General features: G+C 45.1%; 1 protein-coding gene across 4 annotated transcripts; it reads right to left on the bottom strand.

The window, feature by feature from the left end:
• Positions 1–2,504: 2,504 nt before the first annotated feature.
• On the bottom strand, positions 2,505–20,763 carry usp15 (ubiquitin specific peptidase 15). Of its 4 annotated transcripts, XM_010748931.3 has the most exons (22): positions 20,406–20,763; positions 19,637–19,764; positions 19,268–19,398; positions 16,971–17,097; positions 15,572–15,717; positions 14,264–14,325; positions 13,760–13,849; positions 9,992–10,139; positions 9,504–9,677; positions 9,123–9,281; positions 8,706–8,930; positions 8,529–8,612; positions 8,135–8,229; positions 7,653–7,841; positions 7,363–7,481; positions 6,936–7,217; positions 6,575–6,645; positions 6,056–6,171; positions 5,829–5,978; positions 5,145–5,248; positions 4,577–4,665; positions 2,505–3,735 (listed from the first exon to the last, which is right to left on the bottom strand). In XM_010748931.3, the coding sequence occupies exons 1-22, from the start codon at positions 20,492–20,494 to the stop codon at positions 3,358–3,360; spliced, it is 3,156 nt and encodes a 1,051-aa protein (XP_010747233.2). In that variant the 5' UTR covers positions 20,495–20,763; the 3' UTR covers positions 2,505–3,357. The 4 variants fall into 4 exon arrangements, with proteins under 4 accessions (XP_010747233.2, XP_010747241.2, XP_019134497.1 ...); XM_010748939.3 differs by lacking the exon at positions 13,760–13,849 and having other exon boundaries at positions 20,406–20,760; XM_019278952.2 differs by lacking the exons at positions 19,268–19,398; positions 19,637–19,764; positions 20,406–20,763 and adding an exon at positions 18,280–18,411.
• Between the last annotated feature and the right edge of the window lie 230 nt (positions 20,764–20,993).

Here is a 20,993-nt window from a genome sequence, read left to right as displayed (position 1 = left end):
ATATATTTTTTAATCAACTGTATTGTTCATCAATCACTTTGACTGACTGACAGTACACTCGGTTTCCATTTTCTCCAGCCGAGTGATGCACTGTTCTGCACACGGTCGGTACTTCTCCTCCTCACTCCTATTGGTCAGAAGGATGAGCCTCTGCACGGGAGAGAGGAGGAGGGCAGCGGACAACCTCCCAGCTGTGAGCGGCCAGAGAATCCGTCAGAACCCGGAGAGAACACCGTGTTCCTCCTCACGGACCAGCCTGTAGACGCTGCACTCTTATATAGTGTGGTAAAATAAAAATGGAAGGCAAACTGATGAAGTCTCGTTTCAGCAAAACCAAGAAGACGTGACTCAGAGACAAACGGAAGATCGAGATCTGCACATGCTTTTGATGAAGGAGCTGCACGACTGGACGCCAGCTTGAAGAGCATCATTATGTTTAGACTAAAAATAAAAGATTCTTCAGCAAAGACTTGATTTAAAAAAAAAACATCTTTAGGTATTTCTCTATTATTTTGATTCTAATTAAAAGCAGCTTATTTTATTCAGCAGTTAAGACAAAAACTAACTATTGTATCACTGATTATTTATGAAAAATCCACAGTACACCACATCAGGGACTGTGTTGGGAGTCTGGCAAGGAAATTATATACACACACACACACACACACACACACACACACACACACACACACACACACACACACACAGGCAAGACGCAGTGCAGTGCAGTGCACAGTGAAGAAAACCAGAGCAGGACCCACAGGAAGCTTTACACAACTTTATTGAAGATTGTGTATAAATACACATGCACATTTCAAATGTAAACCCAAGTGAACTCAAGTGCGGCCAAACCTGGAAACCCCCCGTTTACGTTGTCATGCAAGGATGTCTGGATTATTTTTACAAAAAAAAGTCCCAAAACAACAGAACCATCCTTTTTTTTTTTTTTTTTTCCCTAAAAAATATTCCCTCCCTGACAAGAGCACAGGCAAGACTTTGCAAACTAGTGTGTACGTGTGGACTCGAGCCACAATCCCCCCAAAAACCCGCCGCACCCCCCCCCCCCCCCCCCCCCCCCCACAACCCAGCTCGACATTTCAGGTCTTGCCAAGATTTTAAATATATTGTCTGTTTATTATTAAATGCTTACATATAAATAAATAAACTTTATCAAATGTGCACTCACAGAGTGAACTCTTATGTACATTATTGTATAAGCCTATAGTAGCAATCACATCTCACTCAGTCAGGATGGGGTGAGTCGCCCCAAAAAGCAAGGCAGCGGCGAGGCAATGGAGCCCACTGAAGCCGAAAGCACAGAGACGCTCATCAAGGCATGGTACACATCTAATATTCTGAGGCGACAACAGGTACGCTAATGCTGTTTTACAATGGAAAGAACAGGTAGAAAAAGAAAACATAACACTCCACCATGGAGAATAGTTTCATCATGAGTTACATCGATGGAGGAATATCCTGCAACAATCTGCCACACAATATTTTCACTGTATCATGATCCCAAAAGCTGAAAGGCCTTTTAGGCAGACTCACCCCTTAGTTTGTTGATTTGTCCCCTCCCCTCAATCCATCCCTTCCCATCCCCATCCTCAACGCTCAGGACCACAAAGACGCATATTATTCCCCCCCCCCTCTGGAAGGGGACGCATTCAGCAGTACCCATGATTTCATACAGCTAATATCAAAGGCGAAGAATCCATTACCATCACATTCAACCAAACCAGCGAAAAAAAAAGAGGGGGGGGGGGGGGGGTGTTAATCTGTAAGAAGAATCAAAAAAAGGCATCAACCACATACATCTGGTCAGTGTTCATTCCATTCAGCATACATTCTGGCCCTCTTGTGGCTTAAAAATAAGCAGTTTGAGATGTCGTGGCTTCCGATATATAACAAGCAGACAAATGTGGACATTCATACACGAGTGTTGGTGTGTGAAGGGAGGGGAGGGGGGGGGGTTTAGACCGTCCAAGAAAGACGGTGTCGACGTGTGATGTGCAAAGAAAAAGGCGACTGCTCGCGAGATTGAGAGTTAAGGCCGAGGTGATGCAAACAAGAGACGACCCATCTGATGTCAGCGAAATCACCGATGTTTTCTAATCTCACAGTGCCCTCCAGTATGACGAGGAGAAAGAAAGAAAGAAAGAGCGCAGGGCCGCGGTAAAGCTTTAAAAGAAAAAAAAAAACACCTATGAATAACTTAAGAGGGAGAGTTGAAGAGGAGTTTTGCGGCGTAGGATCAGTGAGTCTGCCAGCTAACTTTTAAACAGAATGGTTGCCATCCCCGCGCACTATGCTGAATTGATTAAGACAAAGTGCTTCTCTAATTGAACACCAGGAACTCCCGAAACACCTTTTGCTAATTCGTTTTTGCAGATAAAATACGCAGTTAGGTTATTTTTTTTGCAAAGTTAGCTGGATAACTTCTCAGTCCTGCAAGAAATAGACACGATCCACCGAGGAGATAAAGACAGACAACGAGAGCAGGACTTTTAAATCTCTAAAGGTTCATGCCAATACACCAATAATCTAAAAAAACAAAAAACAGCATGATCACAGTAGCAGCAGCAGCACAAAGCTGGGATTGTTTGGCTGTTCCGACACTTTATAAAACCACGCAACTACGAGTGTCGCTTTTGTCTACGCTGACTGTAGACACGTCTCACCACTGGCTTACTAAAGGCAGCTTCCTAAGCTTTTTATGTGAGAAAAACCCTCTGAGAAAGTTGTTGTTAAACAGTTGCAGTATGTCTGGCAATAATACATAAAAAAAAAAAAAAAAGAAGTGGATGGTTGGTGATTGTGCAAGTTCAAAATGTTTCAGCGCATCATGAAAACCCGATATAATTCAGTGTTTAAAATATTTACACGGTCTAAATGATGATAAAATGATATTCCAACAATGCTCTCAAAAATATATATATAAAAAAAACTAAACAAAAAAGGAACACAAAAAGCAAGGGGGGCGATTCAGAGCGCGACACCAAAGTACTGTGAAGCCTTGAAAAATCGATCCCAGATGCCGCTGAGTGAGTCTTTTCAGAGAGCGGGTGAGCAAATCCTAAACGAATGGACGTGGCGACACACTCACACACTTCACACACACGCACGCACACAGTGATCCAACCACAGAGGAGGGCCCTGATTTCTTTAAGAGTTGCGCACCCCGGCAGCTCCCCCGACTTAACAGCCGTCATCCCCGCAGTGGCTCCGCCTGTCGAGCGGCCGAGTCCGAGCCGCTGGGTGGGACTGGTGGTGCCCGCTGCCACGCTGTGTGTCCATATGGCTTTGGATGGAAAGATGCTAGTCTCTCTCTCCATTTATTCTTGTCCTCGTTCGTCCTCAGTTGGTTTTCATGGTGACGTCTCGATTGGGCGCCTGCTCCTCCTCCTCTTCCTCCTCCTCTTCTTCCTCCTCCTCCTCCTCCTCCTCCTCATCTTCCTGCTCGTTATCGTTCTTCCTGCGCCGGTTCTCATTCAGGTCCTCCTCGTCGCTCTGAGCAGAGGCGGCGGCAGCGGCGGCGGCGGCGGACGAGGCGCCCTTAGCGGAGGAGGCGGCCTTTCTCTCCTGCCTCGCCTCGCCGTCGTTCTCCTTCTCCTCTCCTTCCTCCTCCTCCTCCTCCTCCTCGTCCTCCTCCTCTTCTTCCCGGTCGAGGGCGAAGTAACCGGTGCCCTTCACTGTGTCCTGGCGCTGGTAGAACAGCACATAGCCTGCTTTGGACTGAAGGAAACACAAGAATGAACAAAGTGACTCAGCTACAAAAATAACTCGCTGCTGTGGCTTCAGTTTCCTTTTTAACCTGGGAAACACTATAACTTCTAATAACATGACCATGCAGTTTTGTAATCCTTTGATAATGAGTCAGCAGGATGCTGTAGACTGCATTAATTACAGCCTAACCCAAGGACTTAGTATTTGCAAACATTTTCCCAAGACAAACCTACTGTAGGAAGGTTAACGGGTCAGTCCAGGAAAAGTTAAAGGATAGTCTGGTTATATTCTATATTTTTAAACAATAACCATAAAAAGATCAAAACCAACAACTAACAAGCAACTCCTCAGTGATTATATGGACTCTTAACACATTTTCCAAACAGCTGAATGTGTCCGTTACCTACATGCACGTCATTAAAAGTATTCGCTTCAACTGAGCTAAATGCCAAATTAATTCATTTAGCTGTACATCTAGTGGAATCGAGTGCAAAGAGAGGTGTAAAACAGCCTTTACAAAACTTTCTCAGTACCCCCGACCGTCAGCACATCTTAATGAGACTCCACACTGAGTGAGTGTGAGCTCTCTGGCTTCGATTGCCAGCTTCAGTTGAGCCAATTACCGGATACCAAGAACCTTCCAACAAGAGTAACAGCAACAAAATATCATAGAAACAAGTTCTCGCTACCTTATCGGTGCTTTTTTTTGGGAGTATCAGCACAGCGTTAAACGTCTTTGAGAAATCAATTCAAATTACTTTAGTGAAATAAAATCATCCCGGGTCGTGTCCAGCAAAACTGCCTTACAGTAGGACTGTTTCCTGGCTTTTTGCTAAATGAGGACACTCACCACTATTTGATCTTCGTTGGCAGGAGACACGCTGCTGTCATCAAAGTTGTACCACTTTCCGTCGTCTTTGTTCTTGGCGTAAGCGGTATCTGAGCATGGATGAGAAGACATGGATGTTTTATGCAGCTTTCCTTTCTTCACAGGTGTGTTAACTAATTCAATTCGGTGCAGTAGGGTCACGGTTTCTGTGCAGAAAAACTAGATTCAAAGTCTGTTGTTGTTACTGAGAGTAATAGATCGACCTATTGCGTACACACTCCTTTCCCAGGTGACTACAGTGAAAAGCACATTCAAACAGAATGACAATGCAAAACGCAGTGAACCCTCGCTCTAATGTCTGTGGTGAGCTTAAGAGTGAAACGACACACAGACACCGGTCGTGACTGACGCTGACATCTTGTTATATCGTACTCACGAAGCAAATTTCTCGATTATTATTACGTGACTGTGCATAAACAAATTTGCAGATTTAATAAAAAGCGGTCTTGTTTCACATTTAACAAGGCAAAAACGATATTATGTCAACATGAATGACACAGAACGGCAGCTCAGTGATGGAGAATCTTACAGTGGCCTCCACCCATCCCGCCGTAGTGGTTGGACACCGCGATGAGGTCGTAGAGACAGGGGCCAGCGTTGGGGTTGATCAGGAACTCGGACATGTCCAGGTCTCTGCAGGAAACACGTCATACAGTACGCTGTAAGTCATCATGTGTCGTGTATGCATGAGCATTCACCTTTATTTCAATACAGATATCATTTTTTTCTGAGAATTATTTCAGGGTATTAAAAGCACTTGGTAACTGACTAACAGCACGACACAGCAGTGTTAGCAGTTACATTGTTGCCTTTTCTGTTTAGAAAGCTGATGTTTGGTGGTTTTAATAATGATAACTTTTAATTAATCTGGCAAGGATCTCTAACAATTAACATCTTTATCATAATGTGCAAATTTCAAAACGTGGCATATTTATTTGCCAGGTCTGTTTACATTGCACTTTGCAGCAAATTCTTATTTTATTAAGACGCCTTTAGTTTGTTATACTGAAGGCCAATCACAATTATGTGTTTGTAATTACACTCTTTATGTGCATGACACACTGTGGGTCTGCATGTACTGTATGTGGATGAAGTAAAAACGGGCATGGCAAAGCAGAAACAAAGAACAAAAGGATAAAAGCTGCTGAAGACGCAGTTCTGCTGCAGTGATTTATTGCCTTTTCTTTCTGTGTGCATTTGTGTGTGTGTGTACCTGAGTGGGAAATCAACAAGGGAGTCCAGTTTATCCCTCATGTAACGACTGTAGGAGAAGCGTTTCAGATGGACCACCAGCACCGGCGGCAGAGACCACAGGTCCAGCTTCTTAGTGGCTTGTTGGTGTTGCTTACAGTTTGGACAGTACCTGCGAGACCACATGTCATTTTAGCAGACGCAGCCGGCTGGTGTCGCCACCTGCTCGTAACTTTGTTTGTTTCTCACCAGGGGTCCTCCGCTCCGAGTTTTTCCTTTGTGGTGAACAGCTCGATGCAGTCCTTCAGCTTGAAGAAAGCCTTCTTCTGGGGCTTGTACTCCATGCTCTCATGCTTATCAAAGTCCTGTAAATTCAGATCAAATTCACAGTTTGCTTACACGTGGAATTGCATCTTATTGGGTTATTGCAGAATTATTCAAATCTAACAGGCACGGAACACAAAGAAGTGCAACTTGTTCATTTTAGCCACAAATAAATGTGCTTATTCGTGGCATCTTGCAGTGAGCGAGGTGGCGTTTGAACACCTTTCTTGAGGACGCAGTGGCTGCTGCAGGCCTCAAGTCTGTGACCTCCTGATTACAAGACACTGACGCTTGTTAACCAGGACCGCACCCATCTGGGTCACACGGCCAGATTTCATAACATGAAGGCAGACTGCAGTGCAAAGCAAACCAGCTGCTCTGCTGCGTTGACAGTATGAAGTTGGATATTTGCGTCAGAGTTCAGTTCTTGACACTGGCTTTTACCTCGACAACGGTCTCATCGAAGTACTTCTTCTTGATTTCTGGTTCCCAGTCCAAGGAGAGATAAGAGCGGTCTGTGAAAAAGGTGGACAGAATGTAGATGCACAAATTTTACGTGAGTCATCTCTAATTTTACTCATCGTCTTCCGTCATTCAGTGATTTTATCCATGCGACTGCAGAGTTCATTTATTCCGGTGCAAACAAAATGATTCATCTACTTTTCTGTGCTCTGATTAAATTATGAATGAATTCATTATTTATGCAAAATAAGCTCCAATAAGGTACATACAGAACAATTCAAATACTTGGAAACTAAATCATGAGTTTGAACATATTTCGGAAATTATGCGTCTGCGTTCGTACCGCTGAGTCTGAGGTGTCCCTCATCGAAGCGGATCTGCCTGGTGTCCTCCTTTATGAGGGTGAAGTCCGTTTTTCCCATGTTATTGAACTGGAATGTAAAAAGTCTCTTTCTGTTGTGCCCAGCCGTCTGTTGGCCTTTGGTGGAGTTCTGAGGACCGACCACGCCGTTCTCCAGCTCGTTGTCACCGCCCACGGAGTCCTCCGACTGGCTGTTGTCGTTCTCGGAGGGCAGCTCCTGATCCTGACTGGACTCGTCGTCCTGCTCGTCGGTCTCCATCTCGCCTGAGGGAGGACAGACAGATGATTTTTGAAGTGGTTTAATGGCACAAATGCTGTGTGCCGCAAATAAAGCTATTTTAAAAAAAAGGTCTGTAAGTGAAGTGTTTGATCCTAATACATCTGTGTGTGTGGGTGTTTGTGCACTCACTAGGCGACCCCTCCTCCAGCAGTCCATTAGTGGCGTTACCATTGACAGTGTGTTGTTTGGATGGCTGCGTTTCTTCACAATCCTCTTCATCCTCCTGTACTGAGGATCTAACGAACCGGCTGCAAACACAAACATTTTCAACTTCCTTTTCTTTTTTTTAAACAAAATAACTTTTTCTATAGCTCTAATTGCGAAGTTGCCTGTAAGACAAGACGAACTTATCAGCTGCCATTAAAGTTGACAAGCATTAGGCCTCCACAATTATTCTATGATCCAATATGGAGACGTACCAGAGGCGCAGGAGCAGCATGTTGTAGAGTTTGTCTTCGCTGAGGGTTCTAGGGACGGCGATGAGGAAGGGCTGTCCGAAGAGTGGCGTGCTGGTGTGGTTGTAGCCCGACTGTTTGTACTTCTCCCTCAGGTGCACTGGGATCACTACGTGGTCTGTATCTTCCACCCTGTTTACCGCCAGCTCAAATCTGCAGAGAGAGAGAAACGGGGTCGGTTCAGACGGTAGCAGCAAACCATTTCCTGCATATTTATGTCTTTGGCAAACAGAGCGATTTTAATTGCGGCAGGGCCGACTGTTCTGTACTGTAAATCTCTCAAGTCGCAAAGTCAAAACACTCATTCATCAAGAAAGTCTTCGAAGCAATCAGTGTAGGTGTAAAATCAATTACTGGAAAACTTTAAACAAATGAAGCCAGAATTGAGATAATGCCTTCTCAGGCTTTAGATAATAGTCTGCTTGTCAGCCAAGCTCGACACTCACACATAGATATCATCTCTCTCCATGATGCTGCTGAGGTTCTCGTTGGTGGCGAAGATCCGGTGGAAGCGGTGGTTGTAGATGTCAGTTACAATCATCTGCGGGATAAAAGAAGAAGACTCTTGGTGACGAAGGCTGATTAAACTGATATACAACATATTCTTGAGGCTGTTTAATACACAGGTATGGCAGAGTAAAGAATTTGGACAGTATAATTCAATAGGCAGGAGAAAAACTTTTACCCCACTAAGTGCTGAAGTTGGGCAAGCAGGGACAGTTTAAAAAAGGGAATTGGCAATTTTGGTCTGTGCTGTGTGAGGAGATGTCAGCACTATCCTGTAATGGCTAATAAGAGAGCAGGGTTAGTGCCCACAACAGAGCTGACGTATGTTTCTACCTTCTCAGCAGGCACCCCGGACAGGTTGGAGAGGGAGGTACACAGGTCAGAGATGTAGCCCACCTTTGGCACGGTCAGCTTGTACTGAAACAGAAACACGCTTGGTAAGCTTCTGCCTTCGCATGAAGTCGTGTCAGGGTGCTTACGCTTCATCTCGCCTGAGCATCGCATGCTTACCTGCGTGGGTTTGGCCAGAGGGTCCAGTCTGACCAGATAGACCTCCAGTGTGCGCTCCTTCTTCATGGGCAGGGGCAGGGTCAAGTAGCAGAAAGGATCAAAGGTCACAGAGACCTTGGAGCACACAGGACACACGAGGGTGGACTTGAAAAGGCCGTGGAAGATGTCCACGATGATGGAGTCGTTTCTCTTGATGTGGTTCTCCCACGCCTCCTCCGCCACCACCTGAGATTAACAGCAAAGAACAAAGTGGGAGAGGAAGTGATTGTCTGAACAATCTATTTATAAACACGTATATACATGACTCATAAAATGAAAAGGCTTGTTTTTAGACATATTTTATAATGGCAGAACTTTTCTTTTATCATTTTTAATATGTTTGACCAGCTACATACACATTTTTTATCCTGATCTCACCTTATCAGGCCTGCCGTTAGCATCCTTCAGCTGGATGTAGGGCTTCTTCCTGATGCGGTTTAAGTCCTCGTGAAGGCCGTCCAGGAGAAAGGCCAGCAGCTCGTGAGAGTCCTGCTGTTGGTATCCCGAGAACTGGGGGGCGAAGCGGCCCACCTGGGTCTGGAGGATGAAAAAAAAACACGTGAGAAAAAAAAAAGAGGGAAGAAAAAAAGAAAAAACGAAGATGCTTTCTGCCCAGTGTTAGAAATTAATTTTTTTAAAAATAGTTCCCTTGAAAGATAACTACTGCTGATAACGCTTTTATAGACCTTTTTTTTTTCAAGCACACTGTTTTGGTAGTGAATCCAACAAAGAATTTTACAATCTTTTTTTGGTAGTCACCTTGAAAGGCCTTGGGGTGACGTAGCTGTATTTTCCTGACCACAGCTGCTTGATAAGCTCGGCATAGGCTCTGGCGATCTCCCCCTTCATGCCTAGTGGGTTGTCCTCATTCAGCTCATCCGTGTACTTGTCTTTAAGGAAGTACTCCGTCAGTGGAGGGATATTGCTTAAACACTAAAGGGGGAGGGGAGGGTGTTAAAAAAAAAAAAAGCAAGAGAGGGCAATAATCAGCAGAGGATAGATTTAGGCTCTTCACAAGATCGGCATTTCAAAGGTCCAAGCTGTCAGTCTTCTTTTTAAAAAAATACTGGTCATAATCAGCATATATACAGAAATGTAGCTCAAACACATCTACACTTCCACAGTCATATTCATGTCTGCTGCAGCACTCTTCCAAATTCTTCTTGACTCTGTGAACAAACCTTTTGAAGACTCGTAAAGAATCAGAATAACTTTCTGTGTCGAGCTCCCTGAAGGCATGCTGTTACCTGCACTGCAGAGTTCATGAAGCAGGTGTTGCCTAGGTTGGAGAGTCCACAGAGGCCCGAGCGCTCGCTCTGCCTGCTCTGGTCTGAGTAGTCATAGCTGTTGCTGTAGGGGTGGTAGGACGGCAAACTATAGCTTGAATTCTTCACACTGTGCGATAAACAAACAAAAGCACAAACAGGCAGGTTATATAAGGTCGAATACGGTTTGCCAACAAGCAAGAAAGGTATGAATAAATCTAACACTGCTACATCTATGTTAAATGAACCAACACTATTTGTTAATACACTGAAAGCAGACACCTTCAGACAAACTACAATCCAAACTCCCCTAAAGAAAAAAAGACTCAAGCTTCTTAGACAAATCAGAGAAGAGCTTAAAGCTAGGCCAACTGCAGCAATCAGCAGACCTCTGGGAAGGCTGCAAGGCAGTGTTGGTCGTTTCTGGCTCCCACTGGTCAAGGGAAACAGCTGTGATGGCGGTGGAGGCAGTGGCCTCGCAGTTCAGCACGCGGTGGTGGTCCACCCTTCTGCTGTCCAGCTCCACCGCCTCCGGCCTCAGGCACCACCAGCAACACAGGAGCATGACATCTCAGCCCCGCCCCGGCCCGTGCCGGCCCTCATGTCCGCGCGTAAATGATCGACCGGCAGCCTGGACGGGGATCAGGTGGGGTTCAGTTCGGAGTGGCAGGCGCATGCGAAGCCTGTTTTTTTTTTTTAGTTTTTAAAGAGGCCGGGAAGGAAAGTCCAGCTCCAGTCTCCACTGTTGAGTCTGCTCAGCTCAACCCAACGCTGCTCCAGTAGCAGTTTGGGTATCGTCCGAAACCAAGTTTAGGCCTAAATTTGACTTCCAAGTCCAGCACAGGCCAATGACCAAACCACAGGGTGCACAAACACACACTCTTCCTCTTCCTTAGAGCTAACTAAGCAGCTCCCCTCCTCTCTTCTCCCCCCTTCTTCTTTTTCGAGCTCGACCGCCTGTCATCTTGTTATCCACTCTGCCTTGGATCCCTTCCCCCTGTACTGTCCTGTCCTGTGCTGTCCCCGTCCTGTCCTCTGGTCTTCTGCTCCTCCCTCTGGCCTGCCTGCTGCTCTCTGCTGCTCTACGGCTACCGGCAGATATTTATAGCAGCATCAGCAGCAGCAAAGGATGCTCAAGACTACTGCTACCGAAGCTAGAGGTGCACAGAGAGAGAGAGAGAGGGAGGGAGGGAGGGAGGGAGAGGCAGAGAGAAGAGGGGGGAGGGGCGGACAGTACAAGGGGGGAGGAGGGGGGGCTCTGACAGGGGAGAAATGAGATGGGGATGGAGGGAGCAGCTGATCCACTGCATCCAGCTGAGGCTGCAGTATTCACAGGCCTGACTCTCTCTTAGTATCTCTCTACCTCCCCCCCACTCTCTCTCCCTCTCTAACACATATATACACACAAATTAACACATTCTCTCACAGCGGCACATCATTTATCCCCCTTTTTCTTACACTTGTGCACACATTACGCGGCATCCTCCCTCACCTCGACACACTAACACACAAAATTCACACTCTCGCCACGACACCGTTAGCGCTCCTCGCGAGTCAAGCGTACACTTTGACACTCGCTCCTTCGTCCTCTTTAATATGCCATGGCTGTCAGTATGCGTGCTTTTAAAATAAAGAGGGGGGGGGGGATGGGTCGCAATAAATAAATAAAGTAAAACCCAAGCAAACGGGCTGGTTTCATCACAGAGGGCCGGTATGTGTGAGGAGGAGCAGATGAAATGTATTTTGAAGGTCACTTAGACTGCAGAACGTGTGCATCGCAATGAGCTCAGGAGAGAGGAGAGGTAAGGGGGGGAAGAGGCAGGGAGAGAGAGAGAGAGAGACAGAGAGAGACAGAGAGAGAGAGAGAGAGAGAGAGAGACAGAGAGAGAGAGAGAGGCCTGCCAAATTCAGGGGACACCGCCTAGCAAGACATGACACTTATTGCTGCTACAGAGCATCGCTACCGAGGCTGAAGCGACCAGGCCAAAAACCGCAAAATCAAAAAGACAAGTGTTATGTAATACGGGAACACTTCATATGAAGAAGAAGAAAAAAAAAAAAGACCCCATGAATAATTCAGAGCAAACGACAGCTCTGTGGCACTACAGTGAATCAGGGACAGGAGAGCTGCTGGGTGTGAAGATCCAATTTCCCCAAGTCACCCACTCTGTGAATTTCACGATCCACCAGAAAAAAAAAAAAGAAAAAAGAAAAAAGATGCCACTGCTATCAAACAAGAGCTGCAAAAGACAACGTGTGACTACGTTCCCAACTGTACAATAAGTACAGTAAAAAGGCAGTAGTTAAAAAAAAAAAAAAAAAAAAGCTGAGAAGTGTAGGAACAGACTTCAACACCTTCCTTCTTTGTCAATATTGATTTTTCAGGCTGGCCAAAGCTTGTGGTTATTATTTCTGCATTCCTACAATATCTAAAACTTGAAAAAAAAAATGCAACGCAGAGTGTCTTTATCTACAGACACAGACACACACACAGACACACATTCCAGCATGCAGTAAATCACACGTAGAAGGTGGAAGGAGGGGACAGTAAAGTCTATTGGACAGCAGAGGCAAAAAAAAAAAAAGAAAAAGCTCCGCCCACAGTCGAGCAGTGCTCTCTGGCAGAGGGCCGCTACGTCCCAGTTCAGTGATAAAACACTCATTCAGGCTTCGTGTGTCGTTTTTCAGAAAACAGAAACTGAAAGTTGGGGAGAAAGTGAGCTGTGAGTCATAGCAAGAAAATCTAGGCGGATTAACACGATATTTGAGACGGTTCTGTGATTCGACCGCAAGTTCCACATTTGTGTTAGCACTAAAGCTCGAGCTGCTGAGATTTTTGAATGATTAACGATGACATACTGTGTTTGCTTAGCAAAGCCTCCTGATGTGGTCTGTTAACACGCAGGGGCACTAATGACTGAATGAAGCCGGAGAGGCGGCTTTAACAACCGTTCACTGTGAATATGACGGTAAAGATGGAGATACGGGCAATCAAATTTTACAGATGCCATCTTTGAAATGAAGTACTTCAGTTTTAAATAGTTGTAAAGATTTAGTGTCATCGCAGGTTCTCTTAGTACCGTACAGGGCTGATACTTTATCATTTTAACATTGTAATTTGATACAAAATAAGAACAACTGCACCGAACAACGCTGGTGTCGGTGTGGGCATGAGGCTTCGGGTACCAGTGAACCATGGATTAATATCCAGGATGACAGATCCATGAGTGTCAGAAAACTCAACATTGCACGAAAAGTTACGACAGCAACAATGATTTTATCTTACATCTCAGTGGTTGTGATGTAAACAGTAGAAACACGTTGCTAATGTTCCGTAGCAATCTACGAGGAATGTGCTTTATTTAATAACTAATGCTGAGTAAGGCACCCAGAGGCACCGGTGGGCCGTCTGTAGAGAGCACTGCTGTCGCTGGAGAAAATTCCAAAGAGATCAATCCCTTCCCAAGACCCTCCCGCCCCTCCCTGCTATCAGCTTGTACAGCTGAAACTACACCATCACAAGATTGAAGCCCCAAACCACAGCCAGAGATAGACAACAAAGTTTAACTAACTTGATACTGGGATACTGGAGTGTTTATTTCTGCAGACTTTCGTTAGCTCACTATAAGCCAATTCGAGCCCACCTAGGTTTAATGTGAAGACTAGTGCTGAGCAACACTCCAGACTCCATCTCTGGCTGTTGGCAAACCCCCCACCCCTCAAGCTCTTCAACCCACTACTAAGCCTTACTTCCTGCTGTTGAAGCTGCTGTTATGATTGTTTGTGAGAGATGAAGGCGAGATCTTTGGCAAAGCAGAGAGATTGGAAGCACCAGATGACCTTCAAAAAGATAAAAGAATAGATCATGAGTTAGAAGTAGAGGAAATAAGGGAGCTGTTCCAGAAAAGGTGCGCGAGAGTCAATTAAATAAAAACTGAGATGAATTTAAAATAAACGGAGAGGGGGATGTGTCAGCAACAAAAGGTCAAGCAAAGGAGGTAGTCTGAGGAAAAGTCGTAGAGAGAGGGATTTTTTTTGGAAGATGATGAGGTGTTGCAGTGAGCAGGGACACTTTAAAAAAAAAAAAAAGTTACATGTGACATGTTACATGTGAGGTCACACTGCCTGTGTGTAATCCTTTGGTAAATCTAAAGTTGTGTTTGGATAAAGGGTGGAAACTCTTATTTCTCTGGTAACTTTTGTTTCCTTCAGTCAACAAAGCAATATAAGCCAGGCGATGCGCCGTTCACTCACTTGGGTGCCGAGGAGCCTCGGGGCCATGTGCCATCCTCATTCTTCTGCTCTATTACGAGAACCTGTAGGAGACGGCAGAAAGAAGAGAGGTCTCCGTCTGCTTCCAGTTTAAAACATTAAGTGTCCCCTTCCTACACTGTCATCTACTGACACTGAAGACGTCATCTGAGCTAAAAGAGCCACATTTAGCTGCATTTATCTACGGATTAATTATTTAATTTTCTTCACATACCGTAGTTGTTTCCTATTTCTAATAGGAAAAGACCGGGAGCCGGACGGGTCATATCCTCTGTTTCATTCTGTGAGGCTCAACAATCCTCTGGACAGCTGCTAGTAAGCTGGACTGTCCCCGCGATGTGAAGCCTGCTGCGGCCAGGTGTCTACATTAATCTGGGCTCATACAGAGGCCGTGTGTGCATAAGTCGACGGGCCAGGTGGATGCCAGGACACGCGTGTGCGGTTTTAAGCAGCTTACAAGGTGAAAAGTGCTTCGCGTGGCAGCTGACAGACAGATGTTTGTGGGTTCTGACGCTGTGACTGTGTGGACGCATTGTGTTCACTTAAGTCCACAGAGCCAAACAATGATTTAAATAATCTACTGTATATTATTAAGGTAATATCACTGAATGTACAGATCCTATTTAAAGGCAACAGTTCTTGCCTCAGGAAAACTCTCAGCCCTCCATCTTCACTATGTTTATATCTGTGTGTACTGCTTTTATTTGTTGCTCTAATCAGATTGTGTTTGTTTTTCCGTACCTAAAAATTATGTTTCTTGTTTACCCAGGAGAGAAAAGTACAAAGTAGGAGCAGTGATAAAGAAGAGCACCACCTAAAGAGAGCCAAACTTCAACAGAACAACATAGCCAAAGCCATCGCAGCACCACCTACACCGTTTAAATAATTTCATAGTACGTTATAAAGAATTGAGCTCAAAAAAAGAATCCAGTTGCTGCTTGTTAGACTGCCCTCTGCAGGTCGTGATGACCTGTCCAATACACATTCAAACAAAGCAGAAAAGCAGTTTTCTGAAGCTTCATTCTGCTGTGGCCTCAAAGGGCTGACTGGCAGAGAGCACACATAAGGAGAGGCTATCTGATAGGTGTCATTGAAACTAGAGCATATTTCGCTGAGCTCAGGAATAATAACTGTCTACATAGCAAGCCATATTTGGACAGCTCTGTGTCAATTTTGTCAAATACTTTTCTCTCTCTTCTCTCTTTTTTTTTTTTTTTGGCTGACTCCTGGAGGAAAAACCGGCAGAGGTATTCAAACTGTTTCTGGTAATAAAACTAGAGAGATCCCTACCTGTCCTTGGTATAGGCCGGCGTCTTGAATGGTGCTGTCGGGTTTGTTGAGAGGCTCGAAGGTGTTGCTCATGTACCTGTTCCACAGCCTGGTCTCCTTCTCGTCGGCGATGCTGAACAGCTTCCTCATCTCCTTCTCTATCATGTCTGCAGCCAAGATTAAAGAAAAAGAAGAAAGTCTGTGTCACGTTATATGGTTAAAAAACGGAAATAGCCAGAATGGAAAGAGAAATGACATGAAATGAAATGTGGTTTCATTTATTCAACAGGGAGGCAATGAAGCCAATGTTTGGATTTATGATTATAAAAGAACGTCTAATCAGTGTGGGAGGGTTCGTTTTTGGTGAGGATTAAAGGAACAAGTAATGGCAGGTAAGATTGTGTCATTACCACACCATGTTTGTTTGGAAATTATGCAATTACTTAAGAATAACATGTAATATAATTTGGTGCATGTGATGCAGCTGGTGTGACAGCGTGAGCGTGTCTGAGCAAGTCGACACCCAACTTCACGACAAGATCATGATAGATGTTGCTAATTAATGTTTTAAAAGCAAAACATTTGTGGTCAGTTATTTAGATAGTTCACTTACAGTCAGGGACTGCTGGGTGGCGGTGTGTCTATTTGTGCTGAACGTAACCACTGTGAAACAATCCTGAAATAACTTTTTATTTCGCTGATTAACCGGCTTTATCAATGCTGGCGCTCCTTCACTCTCATTCACTGTCTATGTCGCTCAACCAATGCTTGATCTCCGTCTCCCTGGCTCTCTTTTAAACCATCGGACACAAACTAAATTAAACTTCTTTGTGTGAGTATTTCGCAGCGTATATTGCGAGCTAGACTCACATTTAGAAGCTGGATACATGAACTAAAAAAAGCCAGAACACAACAGGTAGCATGTCAGAGTTTAGTCCATAAATCCACCGGCATAGTCTCAGTTTCCGTGACATTTCAGACAGACTGTGGAGGTTTGAGCATCTGAGTGTCCGCAGCGTGACATTGGCCCCACACTAGAAAACCCTGCACTGTCACCGCCACGCCGGATTCTGTCTAAATGTGGCTTAAGATGTTTTTGTGCCTAAATCTAACCAAACCTTAACCACAGAAGTGTTAATGTCATGAAACAGCTTTATTGTTCAATCTAAAAAGCTGTTGAAATGATACTCTAATAAACCTTCTGTAGGTGGACTATCAAAATAAAGTGTTACCACATTTCTGTACAGTTTGGAAATAAAAAGTTACCTTAATCAAAACAAAAAAAGGCAAAGTAATGAAACCCAAGTAATGAAAATCTGAAATCTAACCGAACTCAAATCAACTTGGAAATCCTTGGAGGTGACTTAGTGTTACCAGCAGCTGTAAATAAGACAGCTACCTCAGAGTGACTCAGGCATACCTATTGTGTCAGCTTTACTGAAGCGTCTGGTGATCACATTGTCCATGTTGCTATCTTCGCAGAGCTTCAGCTCCGTCAGGTACACCTCCACCTTGCAGTGCTTCACAAACATACCCTGTTCCACCACCTGGAAAACAACACAGGGAAATGATTAACTGTCCATATACTTAACAATTAATCAGTAATAAAATGCAAATGTACTGCAGACATAAATATTAAAACACTATATGTACTGACAAAGTATTAGTAGTAACTGTGGATAACATTACTATGCTACAGTGGTTCTAATGTGAAAAACAGGTATGATGTCCAAGTACCAACAAATATTGCCAACTGTTCTGATAGATTACATTAACGGTGCCAGGGAAAATCATGGAACCTGAAAACATTATATACCAACAGACCTGAATGTGGTCAAAACCAACGACAAATCTCTGCTGTCACTATGTCAGAGGAAAGAACAGCCTTCTGCTTCTCATGACACAAACACTGAGCTTTTACAGCCAGTCAACCAAACATATAACAATGAAAAGAGTTGTAAATTGGAGGTTGTACTAGCTTCTCTGTCTCATAGAGAACAAAGTACAGTGTGCTGGCCTGGTTGCCACTCATCTGGTGTCCTGATAGGAGCAGAGTCAGAGTGAAGCTTAAATTAGCAACACCTCGTGGAAACAGCTGAGGGGTCCCAGCCTATTTATTTCACCGCTGAGCCCCTCCGACACACACACACACACACACACACACACACACACACACACACACACACACAGTACCAACTTCATAAACCTCCCCAAGAACTGCAATAGTCATGCACACGGCTCAGATTCTTGCCCCCAACACACACACACACACACACCCCCCTCCCGGACCCATACCCTGATACCCCAGTGGGACCACCCCACCCCCCTCAGCACAACACCCATGTGTTTGTAAACTCGGCGCAAAAGCACAACTCCACGCCAAACTCTGACAGAATTTCTCAAATCAGAGCCGAGCCAAAACCATTTACTACCCCACCCCACACCACCCCTCCCATACTGGTTATGCCTCTCGCGCTACACTCGGGAGCTTTCACGCTGCTTCTCCCAGTGTGACCTCAGCCCGGCATTCCTCCACTTCAAAAAACAAGGACAGGCAGGAGCACTCCGCAGTGTGGTGGCAATCAGACCAGAAGAGGACAAACCCGCCACCACAATCCTCCTTAATCCTTTTAAACGCTTGTGTTCCCCCCCGCACCTCAGGATGACAACCCCACAGAAGAAACGAAGACTTAAAAAAAAAAAAGGAAAAAGCAAAAGTGATAATGAACCTCCTGCATGTTGTGTCTTGCAGATCGCTCCATGTAGCTTTTCAGTCATCCAGAACGTTGCCTGAAAATAGAAACCCTGCGGCCACCCGATACGTCCCACGACATACATGGCAAAATGGGAGGGTCAATGGTAAGGGGGGAGAAGGAACGAGAGAGAGAATGATAGAGGAACCTCTTTTAGCAGCCATGATGCCATGACTAGTGAGATTTGAAGCGGGGATTTGATACTGTAGGTCCTGTTAAACTGCGGCTGCCAACATGGAGTATTCCACTGACTAATCAACTATAAGCACACACACACACACACACACACACACACACACACACACACACACACACAGACGTTCAGTGGTTTGTTTCACTTGAACCAAAACGTGTGTGAAAGTACTTATTAACTAAATTAATACCTGCAGTTCATGACAGAAATGAATGAGAAGCTGAAAGAAATGAATGAACAACACAAAGACTGTTGCTGCCTTTTCAAGCAAGGCAAACATCAGTATCATCTTTATTTGTTTCCAGCTCCTGAACACTGTGTATCTTTGTCTACCAATCAATACATACTACAGCATTTCTGCAGTTACACACCAGCCCACGGTACTTTAATAGCAAACTAAGAGTTGTGCCTAACGGTCTGCTGCTAATCGATTTGTTAAAAAAGTATAACAAGCAGCAGAGGAGCCATATCAGTATTATTACAGTTCTCTGATATCATTTGGCTGAGTTTTTTTTTTACTATTTTATGTTCCTGAACTCAAGTTTCTATTACAACTGTGCTGCACGCCTGATATCACACATTTCAAATGGCCATATCAGCACACAGTTCTCCTTCTGAAGCCAACAACAGGTCGCACGACACGCAACAGCAACAAACCACATCCAACATTACATCGAATCAAATAAAACCACCAGTGCTGGAATGACATCAACCATCAAATCCATTCATGGACTCATAGATAAGTCATGCTCGTGACTTAAACCCCCTTACCTTGCGCGCGATTGGCTCCTGACCGTCCGTCAATCCATACCAGCTGACGAGCTTGTTCCAGCCCTCGGTCGGGACCAAGATGTAGTCCAGCTCGTCGATGAGGTGCTCCTTGATGGCGAGCACGTCCCCATCTAGAGGCAGGGAGAGAAAGGGTGAGAAACAAACAAGGCAGACATAGGGTTGGGTACACTGTCTCACACGACACAAAACACACGGTGGAGAGCTTTCTATGAACGCCCCCCCACCCCGCCTAAAAAAAGGCTCCTGTCAACAATGCACTCTTTGTTGCTACTTCCAGAATGACCAGGTGTTGTGTAAAGGTCACGCTGTATTTAAGGGTCTGAGAAAGTGACGAATCATCGCTCTTACCTCTGAGAAGACCAGAGTTATCGACCGGTCCTGGGTAGACGTTCTGGTCACCCATCTGGTATTTGTCCCAACTATCAAATCCCACATATTTCTTCCACTGTTTGAACCAATGACTGTCCACAAGGTACCTGTAAGGAGTGATGAAGCAAAGGGGTCATGCGACACTTTAAGCTTTATGTATGTGGTTTTAATCTTGTGTTGTGCAGGTGAAAGCTACGAATCTGACTTTTGGAGCCAGGCTAACGTGACACGGATTGATAGTTTGTAACTGTAGCACTGTTACGACGACGCCAGGCTTTTGAGTTCAGGTTGCCGGCACGCCTGGTGTGGCCAGCTGGCTCTGTGATTTCTGACAGGTGCTTCTTTTTAACTCGACTCCGCCCTTGTTAGCCGAAGCGGACGGATGAAGCCGCTGAAGAGCCGCTCCGGAGGCTCCGGTGGACTCGCTAATTAGCCTGCTAGCCCGCTAACTAGAGCAGCCTCGTTTGAGTTCGTGTCAGCGGATAAAACTAAAAAAAGCGAAATGGTCATTTAAAGGCAGCGAGTATAGCCGCTAGAATACGGTGTTTAGCGTTAATATTGTTGTTCACTGGCTGTTTTAATAGCGGCGTTAGCCTGACACACATGAAGCTGACAGCTAGCTCGGAGCTAACTGTCAACACGGCCCCGTCACCTCGGCTTTCTCCTCCGCCGCGGCGCTGACAGCCTCGGCGGAGAGAGCCGACGGCCACCGGGCCTCTTCGAAAAGGGTTTCCGGCTCAAGTCTTACCAGGTGTCTCCCTTTCTCAGCTGTGTTTTCAGCAGTGCCGCGACCTCTCCTCTCTGGGTATCCAGATCAGCCGCTCCTCCTTCCGCCATCTTTCCTCGGACATCACCCGCTGCATGGTGGGAAAGCGCGGGGCGTCACCGGGGTCACGTTGAAAGTGACGCAGCCGCTTTTTCAGCCAATCACGGAGCCTCGCCGGCAGAACGGGAGCCAGCGTGACACCCTGTGGTAAAAAATTATTCTAGAAAAAAACATGGTTCAAAAAACTGCTCCATCATTGTGGCTGCACAGCTTTGTGGATGTCTAAAGTCACTGCGACCCCTTTTAAAAAAAACAGACTTCTCCAAGTGCACAACAAGGACATGTGACATATTTATCATTTCATAAAGAATTTGTCACTAGATTTTGTTTTGTTGTTGTTTTTACCATAGCTGTCCTATGACAGATTTTTCTGATTTAGCCCATGCTTTAACGTGCACATTTTCAACATTTAGAAGAAGAAGATATACTTTATTAAATACTTTTTTCACTAAATTTTTTATTCACATGCATTTTTAACCCCAAACACACATACAGTACAGTACAAGTACA

This window comes from Larimichthys crocea, chromosome XX (assembly GCF_000972845.2).
Source record: "Larimichthys crocea isolate SSNF chromosome XX, L_crocea_2.0, whole genome shotgun sequence".
Taxonomy (NCBI): domain Eukaryota; kingdom Metazoa; phylum Chordata; class Actinopteri; family Sciaenidae; genus Larimichthys; species Larimichthys crocea.
The sequence above is the reverse complement of the archived record's forward strand: the minus strand, read 5'-3'. Positions and strand labels throughout refer to the sequence as shown.